This window comes from Budorcas taxicolor, chromosome 6, assembly GCF_023091745.1.
Source record: "Budorcas taxicolor isolate Tak-1 chromosome 6, Takin1.1, whole genome shotgun sequence".
In the NCBI taxonomy this organism is placed as follows: Eukaryota; Metazoa; Chordata; class Mammalia; order Artiodactyla; family Bovidae; genus Budorcas; species Budorcas taxicolor.
In genome coordinates this window covers 83,613,317-83,629,605 of record NC_068915.1, presented here as the reverse complement: position 1 = coordinate 83,629,605, position 16,289 = coordinate 83,613,317, and the positions used below count along the sequence as shown (strand labels likewise).

Here is a 16,289-nt window from a genome sequence, read left to right as displayed (position 1 = left end):
GGGTCTAAACTTGCATGGCTGAAAGAACATTTCTCCTACAACTTGCAAGAGAGTAAATTGGTTTTGTGGGTAACACAGGTGCTTCCTAATAGTCTAGATTTCTGCCAAAGTCTTTACATTAAGTGCTAGAAACTAACAGGCTTAACTTCTATTGCTTTCCTTTAAAATTAGATGACCTGTTAAACAAGATATTAAATCCAGGCATCCTAAAAGACTTATTTTGAGACATTAGAGAACACATATCTTACATCATAGATATATCTGGCTCTTAAGGAATACTTGTGCAAAAACAGTTAAAATTTTTCATAGGCACTTTCATCAAGTATAAACTATTCCCAAAGCCTAAATACCACGTACTGATTCTTATGTTAAAATACTCTGCTTTGACTATTCTACCTTACTCCTTGTTTTCTAGATAGCAACTTTTCTTGAGAGTGGAGAGAAAATCAGTTTTATGAAATGTTATAAGTTCTTATGACCATCAGCTATACAAGCGTGAATTTCTGTATGAATTTAAATTAGAAGTATGTTTACTAAAATTAAACTTAGGTAATTTTGATATGAACTCCTTTGCCAGACTTTTTCTAATGAGGTTAAATGTAACTTAAATATAATATGAATGAAAACTCACATTAAATCCATATCCTAAGAATAGAAACTCATTGCATTCGGTTACAACCCATATTTACAACAGAAAACTCTGTTCTTTCTCATAGCTCACTCATATGGAAAATGCAAATTGAAAGTTGGACTAATTTAGACCACTCTAAAAAAGATCTTGCTACAGTGTTTGAAGAGCGATTAGATCTCAGGATTTTGTTCCTTTCCTGCAGAATGGCAGCACAGGGTTCATATGTAAATGAATCAAACACTCAACCTAACCAAGAGTATGAAAGAAAAAAATTAATCACTTACGTGATCTAATTTAACTTTCAAATAGTTAGATTATATTTCTTTTTTAAAAAGTCTGTGAGATAAAGTTTTTTGCTAAATAAGAATTATATTTTTCAAATTTTTAATATTTTATTTAGAAAACCTTAAGATGACTCAGAATAAAATCCAACAAATATGCAGTACTGTATTAAAAATTTATAAAATATTATTGAAGAGCATTAAAGATGAGTTAAATGTTGACCTACAAGAGGACAAGATCTCCAAGTAACAATATGGACTAATCCAAAAGTATGTCCTCAGGGTAAACATGAAGCTGTAGGTTGGTGAGAATCATACATCATTTCTTTAAAACTTAAAAACATAAAACAATGCTGTGTGATAATTGAGGGACAAACACAAGGAGAAAGAGAGAGTAACTCAGAGTGTGCACCTTCCAAGGACTGATTGGGGGTGGGGAGTGCATTTGGAGAGAGGTGGACAGATATGGAGTGTTTGACTGGTCACAGCCAGGATTTGAAATATTTCAGTCGCCGCTTCAGATTCGATGCTAACAATTCTAAGCTCTATGCCAAGTTCATGAACTGCTGGAGAAGGGCCAGGACCTGCCTCTACTTTCTCCCACACCCCCAACCTGAGAGTTGGCTCCTAGGTAAGAGTGGCTCCATCCAGTCACTGGCTTGATCAGATGCTACACAGGTAAGAGACAGTCTCAAGAGCCACCACGCCATGGACCTGGGTTCAGCTTTGTGACTTAGGGCATCCCTTAAACCAGGGATTTTGTTCACTGCTGTATCCTCAGTATCTAGAGTATCACTTGGCTTATAGTTGCTCAATATTTCTTGAAATGAGTGAGTGAATGAATAATAGAACTATATCCAGGACCAAAGTAATTTGTTCACTGTTCTTCCCTACTACAAATACTAGTCTTGACTAGCATTGTTCATATAATATTCCCTCCCTATTCTTGTGTTCACGTTTATCCCCAGTGAAGCACACAGCAGATGCAGATCTGAACTTGTATGACTGCTTTCTAAAGTGATAATCATGTTTTTAACAATTCTATACATTTTAAAATTAAACATACTCTATCTCCTGCCGGATGGTGATGGAGTAATTTCTGCTGTCACTGCCAGGCCTCAGGATCATATTTCCCATGGAAGGGTTCTTCTCGAGCATCTCAGTTGCTTCTTTCCGGGACACTGAGTAAAAACATCTACAGAGGTGAGATTAAAAAAAATGTTTTTAACTGATGAAGGTCTCATTACTTGAAAAGATGCTACTAAAATTACTCTTAAGAACTACAGTTATTAACTTTTATTACTATTTCCAGTTTTATTATTACAGTTAATGTGATATAATTACTATTATTACAAGCCTGTGCCACTGGGAGTATGTGGATATAATACTTAAGGCACTGCTTCCTTCATTCCTCCAAAGCCTTTATTTTTAAACAATGAAGACCTGAAGAGTTATCTACTGATCAGTATATATTTACCGTTACCAATTGAAAGTCTAAGATAACAATATATCTCCAGTTTCAGTTTATAATAAGCTCTTAGATAAATAATAATTGTTGGTGGTTTCTTTACAGGGATACAAAACATATATATAGTATAGCATAGGAAGTCTGCTATACTGCTACATCTGCTGAGGACAGCCTGGATGGGAGGGGAGTCTGAGGGAGAATGAATACATGTATATGTATGGCTGAGTCCCTTTGCTGTCGACCTAAAACTATCACAACGTTGTTAATCAGCTGTACACCAATAAAAAATTCAAAGTTACAAAAAGAAAAAATATATATATATAACATATAGTTTGTTTTGTTGTATGATCTCTTAAATAACATAATTAAGGGTTTGTCTGAATTCACTCCTTTGGTATAGTATGGGTTTTAATGGCATTGGTAGCATTTTTATGTGTAAAATTTTGTAGAAAGCACTTGAATTCTTTTGGACTTATAGTAAATATTGTAGTCACTGAAAAGTCTGGTTTTTCAACAGAAAAAAAATTTAACTCATAAGCAATACACCAAGATATTGAAAAAGTGTTTGAGAGGTGGGACAAGGAGTGAGTTTAATCTTCTTTTTATTTATCTGTAATAAACATGTATTATTTGTTTCATTGAGCAAAAAAAAAGAAAAAGAAGCAGTCTATGTGACTTTTAACCTATTAATCCTGGTTTCAGCTAAGAGAATGGCTAGCAGTTTTCAGTGGTTGTAGTACAGTTGGAATACATGTCAGAACCTGATGTCAAAGATGGTACCGGGACAAGTTTCATTGACAAGAAAACCTAAACTCCAGAGTTCACAGTCTTAGTCACACTTTCAACAATATAAGAAGTTAAAAAACTAATGTAGACTGTTACTGATGTTACGATGTTCTGTGCCTTTTCATCTCCAATAACACTTGGCCCATTTCACATGGTGTCTTCCTCAAAGTACAAGCTCAAGACTAGTCACTGATTTACCCATTGAGGAAAACGTTCAGGTAGCTTGAATCTTTGGTCCAATTTCCTGATAGAAACTCAGTCAATCATAGAGTTTCATAGTGAAAAAACATCTCTTCCTTCCTTCTACATAGAATTTTTATTTAGGTTTGTTCTTTGGAAAAAAAATACCTATTTAGTCTAAAGGTGTGGGTGGAAGGGGATTTCCTCTGTGGTAAGAAACTTAGTTCAAGTCTGCATTTTGTTGATACAACATAGAAGAGGAAATGTGGCTTGAACTCAAGAGCTCAGAGATATATTGTATATCCATAAGACAGTTATTGTTCCTGGTTTAATGAGTCCAATGACTAGCTGTCCTTGATAACTAGAAACTTTTAACAACCTAATAAGTAAACTGGAGTTCATGGTGCACTTACGCTGGCATAGGGTTCAGTACATCCTCATAATCTTCAAATGGTTGCTTCCCTTTTTCTGGAGATGAGCTTGGTGTCCGCTCTGTCTCAATCCTCCTTTTCTTTTCTTTTTCTAGGACTTCATGCAGTCTAATTACTTGCCCAGGAAGGAGTGACACATGTAGGGGAACTGACAGCTGAAACCAATTAAAGGAGTAGGCAAACAAGAAAGGCAGCCAAGTAACTAACTGGTTTTAGCAAAGATGAGCCTGTTCTGGTCCTAAGAAGCTTCATTTACCTAACAGAGATGGAAGGAGAGGATCATGAATAGAGGATCTTAGTGTCTTAGAACCGCCTCTAAACCAACTGGTTTCTTCTTCCAAGAAACATTCCTTTTGGTCTAGTCCAAAATAAAGTGTACCTGGCACTACAAGCTGATTCAAGTTACAACAAATCTCTCATTTTTTTATTCTGAGCTCACTGGATCTCACTGCCAGGGAAGTCCCAGAGCACATGCAAGTTGCCCAGCTGTCCGAAAGGTAACCTGGAAAGGTAACCCCAAAGGTAACCCCAGCCATATGGCAAACGGGGTTGAGAGAAATATTTGTTAAATGACTGAGAGTCAGCAATCAGAGATCCATATTTTTGATGTATTTGTGTTTATATTTTGAATTTTCACTCATGCATTAGAATTATGATACTGCTCTACCTACTAAGGTTTTTAAATAACTTGTTTTTAATAGCTTTTCTAGAATGTGTTTGGATTGAGTCATCTATATTCACCTTAGCTATATGCATACCCCTGATTTAGACTTCATTATGACCAGCTATGTACTCTTGGAAGTTATCATCTAAATGGTAGAATGTTTTTCTTTATGTGAAACTACCTAGCCTAAATAGTCAGCTGTGTCTGATTATCATTTTGAGCTCCAGAGTAGGGTACACACTTTCCAGGGGGTGTATAAGAAAGTTCTTTGGAGTGTGGGAAGAAAACACTAGAACTTAATTTTCTGTTTACACATTATTTAATGAATCTTAAAGAGTATTCTTCTGAATAACTAACTAATAATCAGTAAGGCATTCCCTTATATATCAATCCAGAAAAAAGAATGAGGAAAAACTGATGAAATGGCTGTCCCTTATTAATTGCCTGTTATGCCCCAAGCATCATGCTATTGTAAATCCTCACAGCAATGCTACAAGATAGACATTGCTATTCCTACTTTACAAATTAAAGGAAAAAAAAAAAAGTTCAGAAAGATTAAATAACTAGTCCAGGGTCACATAGCTAGAAAGTTGAGGAGCCAGGATTCAAACTCCAGTTTAATTAATTCAAAAGCAATGTCTCTGCACTTTCAACTATAGACTGTGTTCCTGAAACTTTTACTAAAGTTGCCCTAACGACAGTATGGTATGAATGTACACACAGAGTGACCTGGGAACATTGTGCACAACTGGTGGCTCAGTGGTAAAGAACCCGCTTGCAATACAGGAGGAGACGTAGGTTTGATCCCTGGGTTGGGAGGATCTGGAGGAGGAAATGGCAACCCACTCCAGTGTTCTTGCTTGGAAAATCCCAGGGAGAGAAGAGCCTGGAGGGCTACAGTCCATGGGGTCACAAGAGTCAGACATGACTTAGCAACTAAACCACTACCATAGAGCACAACATTTGAGGCAAACTGTCACCTTTTGAAAGTTCACATGAATTTTATTTTAATTCTGCACACTTTAATTTAAAAAAATGCTTTTTATCCTTCCAGTCCAGTCCAGTTCAGTCACTCAGTTGTGTCCGACTCTTGGCGACCCCATGAATCGCAGCACATCAAGCCTCCCTGTCCATCAGGGAGTTCACTCAGACTCATGTCCATCGAGTCAGTGATGCCATCCAGCCATCTCTTCCTCTGTTGTCCCCTTCTCCTCCTGCCCCCAATCCCTCCCAGCATCAGAGTCTTTTCCAATGAGTCAACTCTTCGCCTTTTTATCCTTACCCCAGGGGAAAAACTAAAAAAAAATACTTTGTGCCAAAACGTCAAATATAGTATTCTAGGAAAAATGTAACCCAAGTTTTTTCCTAGTAGTTTTATATTCCTTGATGCCTAACCACATACCTTTGGGATATTGTACTCCAGTATAAGAAGTGCCAGACCACACACACAATAGTGACTTTCCACAACAGAGGGAAGGGATGCAGTTCCCCAAAGAGTTTCTCCCCTCCCCTCAAGTCAATACTCCTATTACATCTCTAACAATCCTGCTCTTCTAGCTTTCTGTGACTTTCCTATGTGGTAGTTGAACCTCCAACTTTTATTTGTTTTTGGCTGAAAGTGCAATGCTTATTTCATGTGAATGTAAAGCCTTTACTTAGAAACTAACTTTGGATAAAGTCTGTCTTTATCTGACCCTAACACACATGGGAAGTTTTCACGTCCTCTAAGAGTGTTAGAAAACATGGTGTCCTTTAGGGAATTGGTTTTCAAAGTACCTCATATTTCTTAGTGGATTTATTTAAAATAATGGTATTTATCTTGCTGCAACAGTTGACTATAACTGTTCATAGGTAGATCTTACTGTTTGTCTCAGATAAGATGCCACAGAGTTGAACAGATAAGCTTCCCTTTGTCTTAAGACTCACTAAAAAAATGTTGAAAGATCACTTTTCATTTTGATAATCTGTCCCTGTCATCAGTTCAGTTCAGTCGCTCAGTCGTGTCTGACTCTTTGCGACCCCATGAATCGCAGCGCGCCAGGCCTCCCTGTCCATCACCAACTCCCGGAGTTCACTCAGACTCACGTCCATCGAGTACGTGATGCCATCCAGCCATCTCATCCTCGGTCGTCCCCTTCTCCTCCTGCCCCCAATCCCTCCCAGCATCAGAGTCTTTTCCAATGAGTCAACTCTTCGCATGAGGTAGCCAAAGTACTGGAGTTTCAGCTTTAGCATCATTCCTTCCAAAGAAATCCCTGTCATATTGCCTGTTATTCATAAAATCTGGGTCTTCCCAGTGGTAAAGAATCTGCCTGACAATGCAGGAGACAACAGAGACATGGGCTCCATTTCTAGATTGGGAAGACTCCCTGGAATAGGAAATGGTACCCCACTCTAGTATTCTTGCCTGGAAAATTCCATGAACAAAGGAACCTGGCAGGCTACAGTCCACAGAGCTGCAAAAAGTCAGATGTAGCTGAGCAACTGAGCACAGCACATAAATAAAATCCATCTCTGCATTTTATAAATATGTATTAAATGAATAAAAAGGAGATGGAAAATACTTTAGAAGATGCCATGTAGCTCTGAATATCAGAATACACAACGGACCACTGTGTCCAGAGGATAAAACTGAAAAGTAGATATCCCTGACCACCTATTATTCACCAGCTAGAATCATTGCCCTGTTGATTTTCTTCATAAAGGTTATCACAATTTTAAATTTTCTTGTTTGTTTTCTTGCTTATTTTCTCCTTTTCATTCACCCGCTAAAAATAAAAATTTCATGAGTAAGTGTAAAGGTTTATATCTGTACTTTTCAATTACTATAACATCAGTCCCTTCAGTCATCATGGCTCATAGTAAGTGTTCAGTCAGTAAATATTTGTAGAATGAGTGAGTCAATCAAAAATGTCCTTCCTACCTCTGTTACTGTAAGAATGAAGCCTCTCCATTCTTCCCCACTTTCTGTATTCTCTGTCTAAAGATGAAGACAAAAACAGGTAAGGACAAAGAGGGAAAGACATGAATAACTATGAACATTAATACTTTTGTTAACTTAGAATAACGTTAGAATTTCACATGACTGTTTTATAAGACCCCAAATATGTAAGCCCTCAAAACCCAGCAAGATTGACAAAATGCATAGTCTTCTATTGAAGCACAAAGTTTTAAAAAGTCAAGTATTTTTTAAACCGCTTAAAATCAGTTAAGCAATAATTCAATTTCCTTTTTGCTTAGAACCATTATTTTGTATTTGTTATGAAATATTTCCATGCCATTTTCTTTTGTCAGAAGACAGAAGTACATAGCTTTAATTTGCTTGCTTATTACACAAGTAAAATTGCACATATTTATTTAATTTGAAAAAATGTCAGTGTTAGCACACTTATTTCTGCAGTTGTCAGTTCAGTTACTCCCCCTACTGATATTTAACACTGATTGGCTTTAAGTTTGAGGCAACCAAGTAGTAAGTTACCTTAAAAGCTTCCAGTTCTTAGCTCTAAATATTATTGATACAGCCAACATTTATTAAGTGCTTATTATTAAGTGTCAGCTACTGTTCTAAGCATTTCAGCTATATTAACTGATTTAGTCATGGCAATTGTGCAAAAAAATGACTTTTTAAAAAATTTTCATTTTACAGATTTATTCATTTAACAGATACTCATTGAGTGTCTTTAAGTGCTAGGCACTTTTATATACTAGTTTACACCTAAGACTAAAACAAAACTCCTTATTCTCAGAAAGTTTAGGATCTAGTAAGGAATAAATAATAAACATAATTGTGAGTAAATGTTGTAACTTCAAGTGGAAATAAATGAGAAAATAAAAAGTAGAGCAAGTTTAAGAGAGATTGGGAACGCCATTAGTGGTGAGGGGAGAAGGAAAACAGCAGCAATTTTAATAAAGTGGTCCAGGTAGGACTCAGTAAAGAGGGTTACATCTGAGTTAAGACTTACTTCTGGATGAAGAAACCAAGGCAATAAAGAGGTTAAGTAAGTTGCCTATAATTACACACTAACAAAACAACCAGAGTTCAAATCTGGGCATCTGACTCCAAGGTTATACTCTAAATGCCACATCAGAATTATCCAGGGAGCTTGCTTAAAACGCAGATTCAGAGGCTTGGGAATGCGACCTCACATTTCCTGAGTACAAGTGATTTCTGGTACACTGAAGCTAAAGGACCAGCGCTTTGAAGATTAAATCCAACTACATCTTATTCAATTGCAAGTTAATTCTCTATGTTGCGGTTGTAGGTTTACTTTTCACTGGCTCACTTTCAATGTCAATTCAAGAATAAAAACCTTTTCCTATATAGGTACTGTTATACAGTGGTAAGTTTAACAAACATCTCTGCCTTTGTAGAGTTTAGAGTTTTACAAGATTAAGTCCATATTTCACAAATTGAGTATATATAACAATTCTCATTCATTTTTCTAATGGTTCTTTATAGCTTTTGTTGTCTGATCCAGTATCACACTTTGCATTTAGTTGTTCTGACTTCATAGTCTTCATAAATGTGAACAGGTGTCTAGTATTTCTTTGGCTTTTCTTACACTGGTATTCTTGATTAACATAGGCCATTTGCCTAGCAGAATGTCTCTCAGTTTGTGAAATATGAGTTTGTCTACTTCAGTGGTTCCAAACATATATCATGTTGGACATGTCTCAGAATCATCTGGGAACTCAGTGAATGCTGAGTTCTTAGATGCCAATTCAAGAACAACTATCTAAAAACACCAGGTGAGATGGATTTCTGACTTTGCCAGAGGACAGAAGTATATGGTTTCAGTGTGCTTGTATACTAAACAGGGAATGTGCCCTTTCAAATCCTTATTTAGATAACTGTGGTTCTTGGCAAAAGACAAGAAATGTTAACAAAATATAGGACTTGATGTTCCTCACATAATTCCTCTTTAATTCCTTTTAACATTTTGAAGAAGTGAATGCTATTTATAACTATGACTTGTTTTAGACTAATTTCTTCTCACTCACCTTCAATTGTACGTCCTCTTTTGGCAAAACAAGGGTGAATTTTACACAGTTCTTTTCAGTTGAATTCTGATCAGTAAGGCATGTAAGGTCTATTATATCTAACTTGTCAACATACTGCAAAGATAAAGGGAAATCTGATTAAATTACTTCATAAGTAATATATATTGATATTAATTCTAGCAGGAAGGAAAATAAATAATATCTTCATTTCAACTTATTTGTACTTGCCATGGTATCCTGGCTTTCAGCTGTGCGTGGCACCCCTTCCCGACCCAGAGGCATTGGAAAATGTATTATGTGGTGGTGAACTCATACTTGCGAAAGCCAGTTAAGAAATGTTCAGGAATTTTGCAAGCCAATTGTTAAGCATAGCCATTATTAAAAATTAAATTATATAGACATAAAATTAAATAAGTCATATTAGCAACAAAGGTAATTAAAATTCAAAACTCCTGTTTTCCTAGTTATATTACTGTCCAGTTGGCCAAAATGTTTGTTCAAGTTTTTCATGTTTACAGAAAAATGTGAAAGAACTTTTTTGGCCAACCCTAATATATAGCAGGAGAAGGCAATGGCACCCCACTCCAGTACTCTTGCCTGGGAAATCCCATGGACGGGGGAGCCTGGTAGGCTTCAGTCCATGGGGTCGTGAACAGTTGGACATGACTGAGCGGCTTCACTTTCACTTTTCACTTTTCACTTTCACGCATTGGAGAAGGAAATGGCAACCCACTCCAGTGTTTTTGCCTGGAGAATCCCAGGGACGGGGGAACCTGTGGGCTGCCATCTCTGGTGTCACACAGAGTCGGACACAACTGAAGCGATGCAGCATCAGCAATATATAGCATTCTCTGTACTCTTGTATTTATTTATATCTTTATTTCTATGTAGTGAAAATGCTATAAACGTACTGTGACGATGTGCTGCTGAACCTTTCTTTCCAACCCCATGTACAGTGAAATAATAATGATAGGGTGAAATTAGTCATGGTGGGAGTTTTTACACCATGAAAATTGGCAAACCTTACTGATGGCTCAGCAGTAAAGAATCTGCCTGCAGTGCCGGAGACTCAGGTTCAATCCTGGGTTGGGAAGATCCCCTGGAGAAGGAAATGGCAGCCCACTATAGTATTCTTGCCTGGAAAATCCCATGACAGAGGAAACTGGTGGGATACAGTCCATGGTGTTTCAAAAGAGTCAGACATAACTGAGCGACTAAACAACAAATTAAGGTTTGATTTAGGTTTTATTTTGTTAATTGTCCAAGGGGCCCACAAACTTTTTCTACGAAGGCTAAATAGGATATGTTTTAGGCTTTGTGGTCCATATACTTTTGTTGCAAATGCTTGTTTTTTTAAACAACACTTTAAAAATGTGAAAAATATTCTTAGCTCATAGACTATACAAAAACAGGCCATAGGCTAAATTTAGCTCAAAGACCATAGTTTGCTGATCTAAATTTCAGAAAATGAAGGGGAAAATGTCAGCACTGCAGATGAAATTTTAAAGTTTGCTGTCTCTCAAGCTTTTTCATTGTAAACAGAACAAAAAATGACAAAATATTCTTCCATAATTCTAAAATCATTATCTCACTCAACAAAGATGTTGCTCACATCATTGGCAAATGGGTGACATTCTTAAATACATAATTATTGCTTTGCTTGCCTCCTACTCATTAATGTAAATGTAAACATTGGCCAACATTCATGTCAAATATAATATTTAGTGACAATAAGAATATTAGGGAAACAGCAGATTAGAAAACAACTCCATTTGTCAAATCATAATTAAATAATAATTGGCTACAGATACAGGTTCAAAAAAATCAGTGAAAGTATTCTGTGAGAATTAATTGCCTATATGGAAGTTAGTAAAGAGTATGTATTTTCCTTTTAAACTATGTATTACACATTCTCTGTATCGGTAATACTCTAATAAATATATATGTTCATATATAATTTTTCCTGTTAAGCCATTGTTCAGCATTTACCAAATGCTGCTAGTTCAGTTCAGTCACTCAGTTGTGTTAAGACTCTCTGCAACCCCATGGACTACAGCATGCCAGGCTTCCCTGTCGTTCACTGTCTTCCAGAGTTTTCTCAAACTCATGTCCACTGAATCAGTAATGCCACTGAACCATCTCATCCTTTGTCACTCCTCTCCCTGCCCTCAATCTTTCCCAGTATCAGGATCTTTTCCAGTGAGTCACTCTTTGCATCAGGTGGCCAAAGTGTTAGAGCTTCAGCTTCAGCATCAGTCTTCAAATGAATATTCAGGATTGACATGCTGCTGGTTATAAGGATCCTATTAAGACATTTCTATCTTATTCTAGTATAATAAAAACATTCCTTCTGAGCAGTTGGTCTATGTGGCCTGGTCTGAATGCAGCTGACGAGACGTGCTCTGCAATGTCTGAAAGATTACTACCATCTCTAATCTTATTAGGTATTATTATATTAGTTATAATTTTTGCTAAATCCCCCTTATTCTTGACTTCTTTTTATTTCCTTTACTTTCCTCTCTGTGTGCCCAATATAACTTATTTTATTATATTCTTGTAAGTATACTTATTCTTGTTTTCTGACTAAGGTAAGGCATAAAAATAAGGAAGTGAATTTTTTTCCAGTTATTCCTGTATTGATATGGTTGAGGGTAAGTCTGGGTTGATCTATTTATCTTCAATGAACAAAAAAAACAATTAAAAATAGAAGCGGAGGTATAAGGGAAGGGGGACAAAATTTTTAAATTACACAGAATCTTTTTCTGATAAATTATCTAAAGCTAAAGGAGGAAGCAACAGAGGAAGAAATGGTGCAGTTAGATAAAGTATCATAAGCTTATCTACTGATTAAAAGAAAGGAGTCTATCTTTTGTTTTTAATTGTAGTATTGAAAGACCCTTAGTGGCCATCTGTCTAATCTAGCTGCCCTCTGATGCTTGAATCTCCCCCAGCGTATTCCTCCATGCAGCCATCCAGCCTGTGTTGGAACATCTTGAACAACATGAAACTTACATCCTCCGCAGCTCTGCCTGTGGCAAGGTTTTTCTTGTATTAAGCTAGTTTTTCCCTAGACAACTTCCATTCATGGGAACTAGTCCCTCTTCCCTGGAATAACACTAAACAGATTCAGTGACTCTTTCACATGACCCCTGACAGTCTTTCATATATTTAAAGGCAGCTTTAAATTCTTCCCTTCTTCTTCTTCTTCAATCACTCAGTTGTGTCTGACTCTGTGACCCCATGGACAAGCCAGGCTTCCCTGTCCTTCACCATTTCCTAAAGTTTGCTCAAACTCATGTCAGTTGAGTCGATGATGCCATCAAACTATCTCATCCTCTGTTGCCCGCTTCTCCTCCTGCCTTTAACCTTTCCCAGCATCAGGATGTTTTCTACTGAGTCAGCTCTTTGTATCAGGTGGCCAAAGTATTGGAGCTTCAGCTTCAGCATTAGTCCTTCCAATGAATATTCAGGACTGATTTCCTTTAGGATTGACTAGTTTATCTCCTTGCTGTCCAAAGGACTCTCCAGAGTCTTCTCCAACATCACAGTTTGAAGGCATCAGTTATTCGGCACTCAGCCTTTTTTATTGTCCAGCTCACATCTGTACATGACTACTGGAAAAACCATAGTGTTCACTATATGGACCTTTGTCGGCAAAATAATGTCTCTGCTTTTTAATACACTTTCTAGATTTGTCATTGCTTTTATTCCCTTCTTACAGGCTAAGTATCTACAGATCTCATTTGTTCTATCTCTGTGCTTTCTCCTAAACTATCACTGAAAAAATTCCCCAAAAGTCTGCATCCTCTTTTAACAAGCAATTCCACAGAATTTCATTATTCCACAGTCTCTTCATGGGTCATGGTTAAGAATGCTGGCTCAAGAACAAGATCTGGTTATACTCCTTGCATTAGCTTTCTGATCATGTATAAGTTTTTTAATCTTAAATTTGACAGTTCTCATCTAGAAAGTTGGGATTAAAATAGTATCCACTCTTTAGGGTGGTTGTGAAAATTAAATGAGATAATACATGTAAAATGCTTAAATGCTTACTATATGCCAGCTACTCTCAAGTCTTTAGACTGTCTTTAGTCCTTTTATTTACTATTGCCTTTAACTTGGGTGGAAGTGGGGGGACTTTATGAGATGGGCTACTGTTTCCATCCTAATTTTGATTTGAAACTGATTATGTTGGAGATCTTTCGTTTGCTCCTCTAGAGTCACTTTTATTCCTTCACCATCTAACACTGAGCACCAGGAGCAGGAACTCTCTGGACAAGATGAAGGGCTTCCTTCACCTCTGACTTCTGTTGGGCTGGAACACTGGTGAACACTGATGAACACTGGCAGGAGATCAAAGCAACAAGGAGAGTGAAATCGGATGTTTATTACTCTGTACAATTGCTTCCTCTGTCAAAGATCACATTCTTTTCAGGGCAGTCTTCCGCTCTCTCAGTACTCTCCTCTTTCCTCTCCTCATGGGTGTGGTAATGGGGCACTGTTACAGAGCCTCAGGTTCTGTACTATCCTTTGTGGTTTTCCTACTTCCTCTCCACTACTTTGAATATAGTATCTTCATTAAACTGTCTTTGAATTACCTAATTTGTTTCCTACCAGTACCCTATCTGATACACTGAGACACAGAGGGATTAGGTAAATAGCCCAAGATCCCAAAATGGCATTATGAACAGGAGCAGGGCTGGGACAAAACCCCAGTAGTCTACCTAAAGACCATATCCCAATGACTAAGTTGTACCTCTGTTGCCATGGAGTAAGTAAATAGTAACTATTAACTCTCTCACATACGTGTATTGTACAAGGTTTAGGCCAAGGTCTTTTATTTTCACTGACATCAGTGGGAATTTGGAGACAAGACAGAGAAATTTTGTTAAAATTTATTTTATGGTATTTAAAAACACTTTTATATAAATCTTATCTCTATCCAGAAATCTGGTGAAAGATGACCATTTTAAGTTTGTTTTCTGTTTTGTTTACTGTTTGTTTGCTTACTATTATTAATGGTGCTGAAATGCCTGCAGGTAAGATACATCACACAGACACTTTTTCTGTATCTTTCATTCAATCTAGTCATGTGATAACCATGTTCTAGAAGTGTGGGCTACTGTATCCATGGTCTAAAATATTTATATTGTTATTGGATTATAAAATCTCATAAGCATAGCATTCCAAGGTAGGCATGCATTTGCTACTAAATGCTACATTTTATTTGTGGAAAAAAAATGAAATGCGCCATTTTCAATTTTTTGTGGATAAATTGAAATATAAATCAATTATTTAGAATTAATATAAATAAATAATCTCAGAATTTCTTTATTGTTATCCTCATGATTGAGCTCTTCAAAGTCCTGTCTTATGAGGTTTGTTTGTGTCTTTCTAGAAAATTTAAATTGTGGCATACTCTATGTTACCAGGCTTTGGGATCATCTAGTTCCCTTCAGATTATAAATACATGCTACAGCAAGACCAAAAGTAGGGGAAATTAAAGCCATCACTTGGTAGTAGGCAATTTGAATCCAGATGTTTAGCTAAAATTTTCACTTCTCAACCAAGTTTTTGTTATCAGGCTCAGAAAGAAAAGAATGCAAAGTTAAAAACATGAGTTAATACCTTCTGAGTTGCCCAGGAAATTTTTACCATGGATCACAGATATAAATGTTCTTATTTCAATTGGTTATATTAGCACATCTTTACTTTCAGAAGGCAGAAAATGAATAACAGACAAGAATGAATAATAGAATACTATATGACAAGTATTTATTGGAAAAAAAATTGAATCAGCTGAACATGTCTACTTACTGTGGTACTTTTTTTGTCAGTGTAAAAGAAAAGTGTAGTTCCTCTCAACTCTGTCCAGTAATGCTTATACTCCTGGAGGAAAGAAATTGTAACCATTATTTCATTATGTATACTCAACTATTTTCCTGTTGATATTTCCCTTTGTAACTTTCTTAATTTCTGTGTGATATATGGTTCTTCTTTATCCTGAGATAAATAACCTGCTTTTATGGCTTAATTTTACATTTAATTCCTCCAATAAATCCTTCACAAATTTTAGTATGTGGCATGTAGTAGGAATGTAATTTGATTTGTATTTAAATATGTTATTTTCCAAAACTTTCCTCATTGATTCAAGACTCAATTTTCTGTGCAGTTTCAATGAAAGCTTACACCTGTAATCAAGGGACCAGGTTAGAACAAAGCATTTAATGTCTACCTTCCAAGACAGTTGAAAGGATTGAGCGAATTAAAACACATAGATCACTTAGCATAGTACATGGCTCATAGTTTAGGTTCAATAAATAGAATATATTTATATAGATCAAGGAAATACAAGCAATTGATAATGATAAAAATAACACAATCAAAGCTGAAATTTGAATTCACATTCATGTGCTTAACATTTCATAATTAACATATTCACTTTATTGTGAGTTCTATAGAAAAACAATTTTTTTTAAGTTTAAAATATTTAAGTAGTCTAGTAAGGCTCTTGACCAAGTGAAAGGCTATTTAGATAAGAACTTAACATTCTATGAAGAGTGGCTGTATTACAAAAGAATGGCAAGCGTGGTAGTTGGGGGGGAGTGGTTAAAGAATTTTTTAAAAAAATCCTAAACACTTACCTTTATACCCAGCTCTTTGCAAAAATATGTTTTGAAAAATACCAGTTAGTTTTATGAACATGTTGATCTTTCCTTCCTTTAGAGTTTACTAAGCTGGGTTTTCAGATGTTAGATTATCTTGACTTATATGGAGGATCAATGTAACAAAATCAAATGAGGAATTTTTTTCTTTTGCTTATAAATGTGAAGACACTCTTACGTGT

The 16,289-nt window shown here is 36.3% G+C and overlaps 1 protein-coding gene across 1 annotated transcript in view; it reads right to left on the bottom strand.

The window, feature by feature from the left end:
- Positions 1-16,289, bottom strand: part of STAP1 (signal transducing adaptor family member 1) — a 30,377-nt gene that overhangs the window by 6,628 nt on the left and 7,460 nt on the right. Inside the window, exons 2-6 of the mRNA XM_052642242.1 lie at positions 15,260-15,331; positions 9,443-9,556; positions 7,365-7,421; positions 3,760-3,932; positions 1,979-2,107 (exon numbers count right to left, since the gene is read on the bottom strand). Of these exons, the coding sequence (XP_052498202.1) occupies positions 1,979-2,107; positions 3,760-3,932; positions 7,365-7,421; positions 9,443-9,556; positions 15,260-15,331 (545 nt within the window). The remainder of the gene's footprint in view (positions 1-1,978; positions 2,108-3,759; positions 3,933-7,364; positions 7,422-9,442; positions 9,557-15,259; positions 15,332-16,289) is intronic.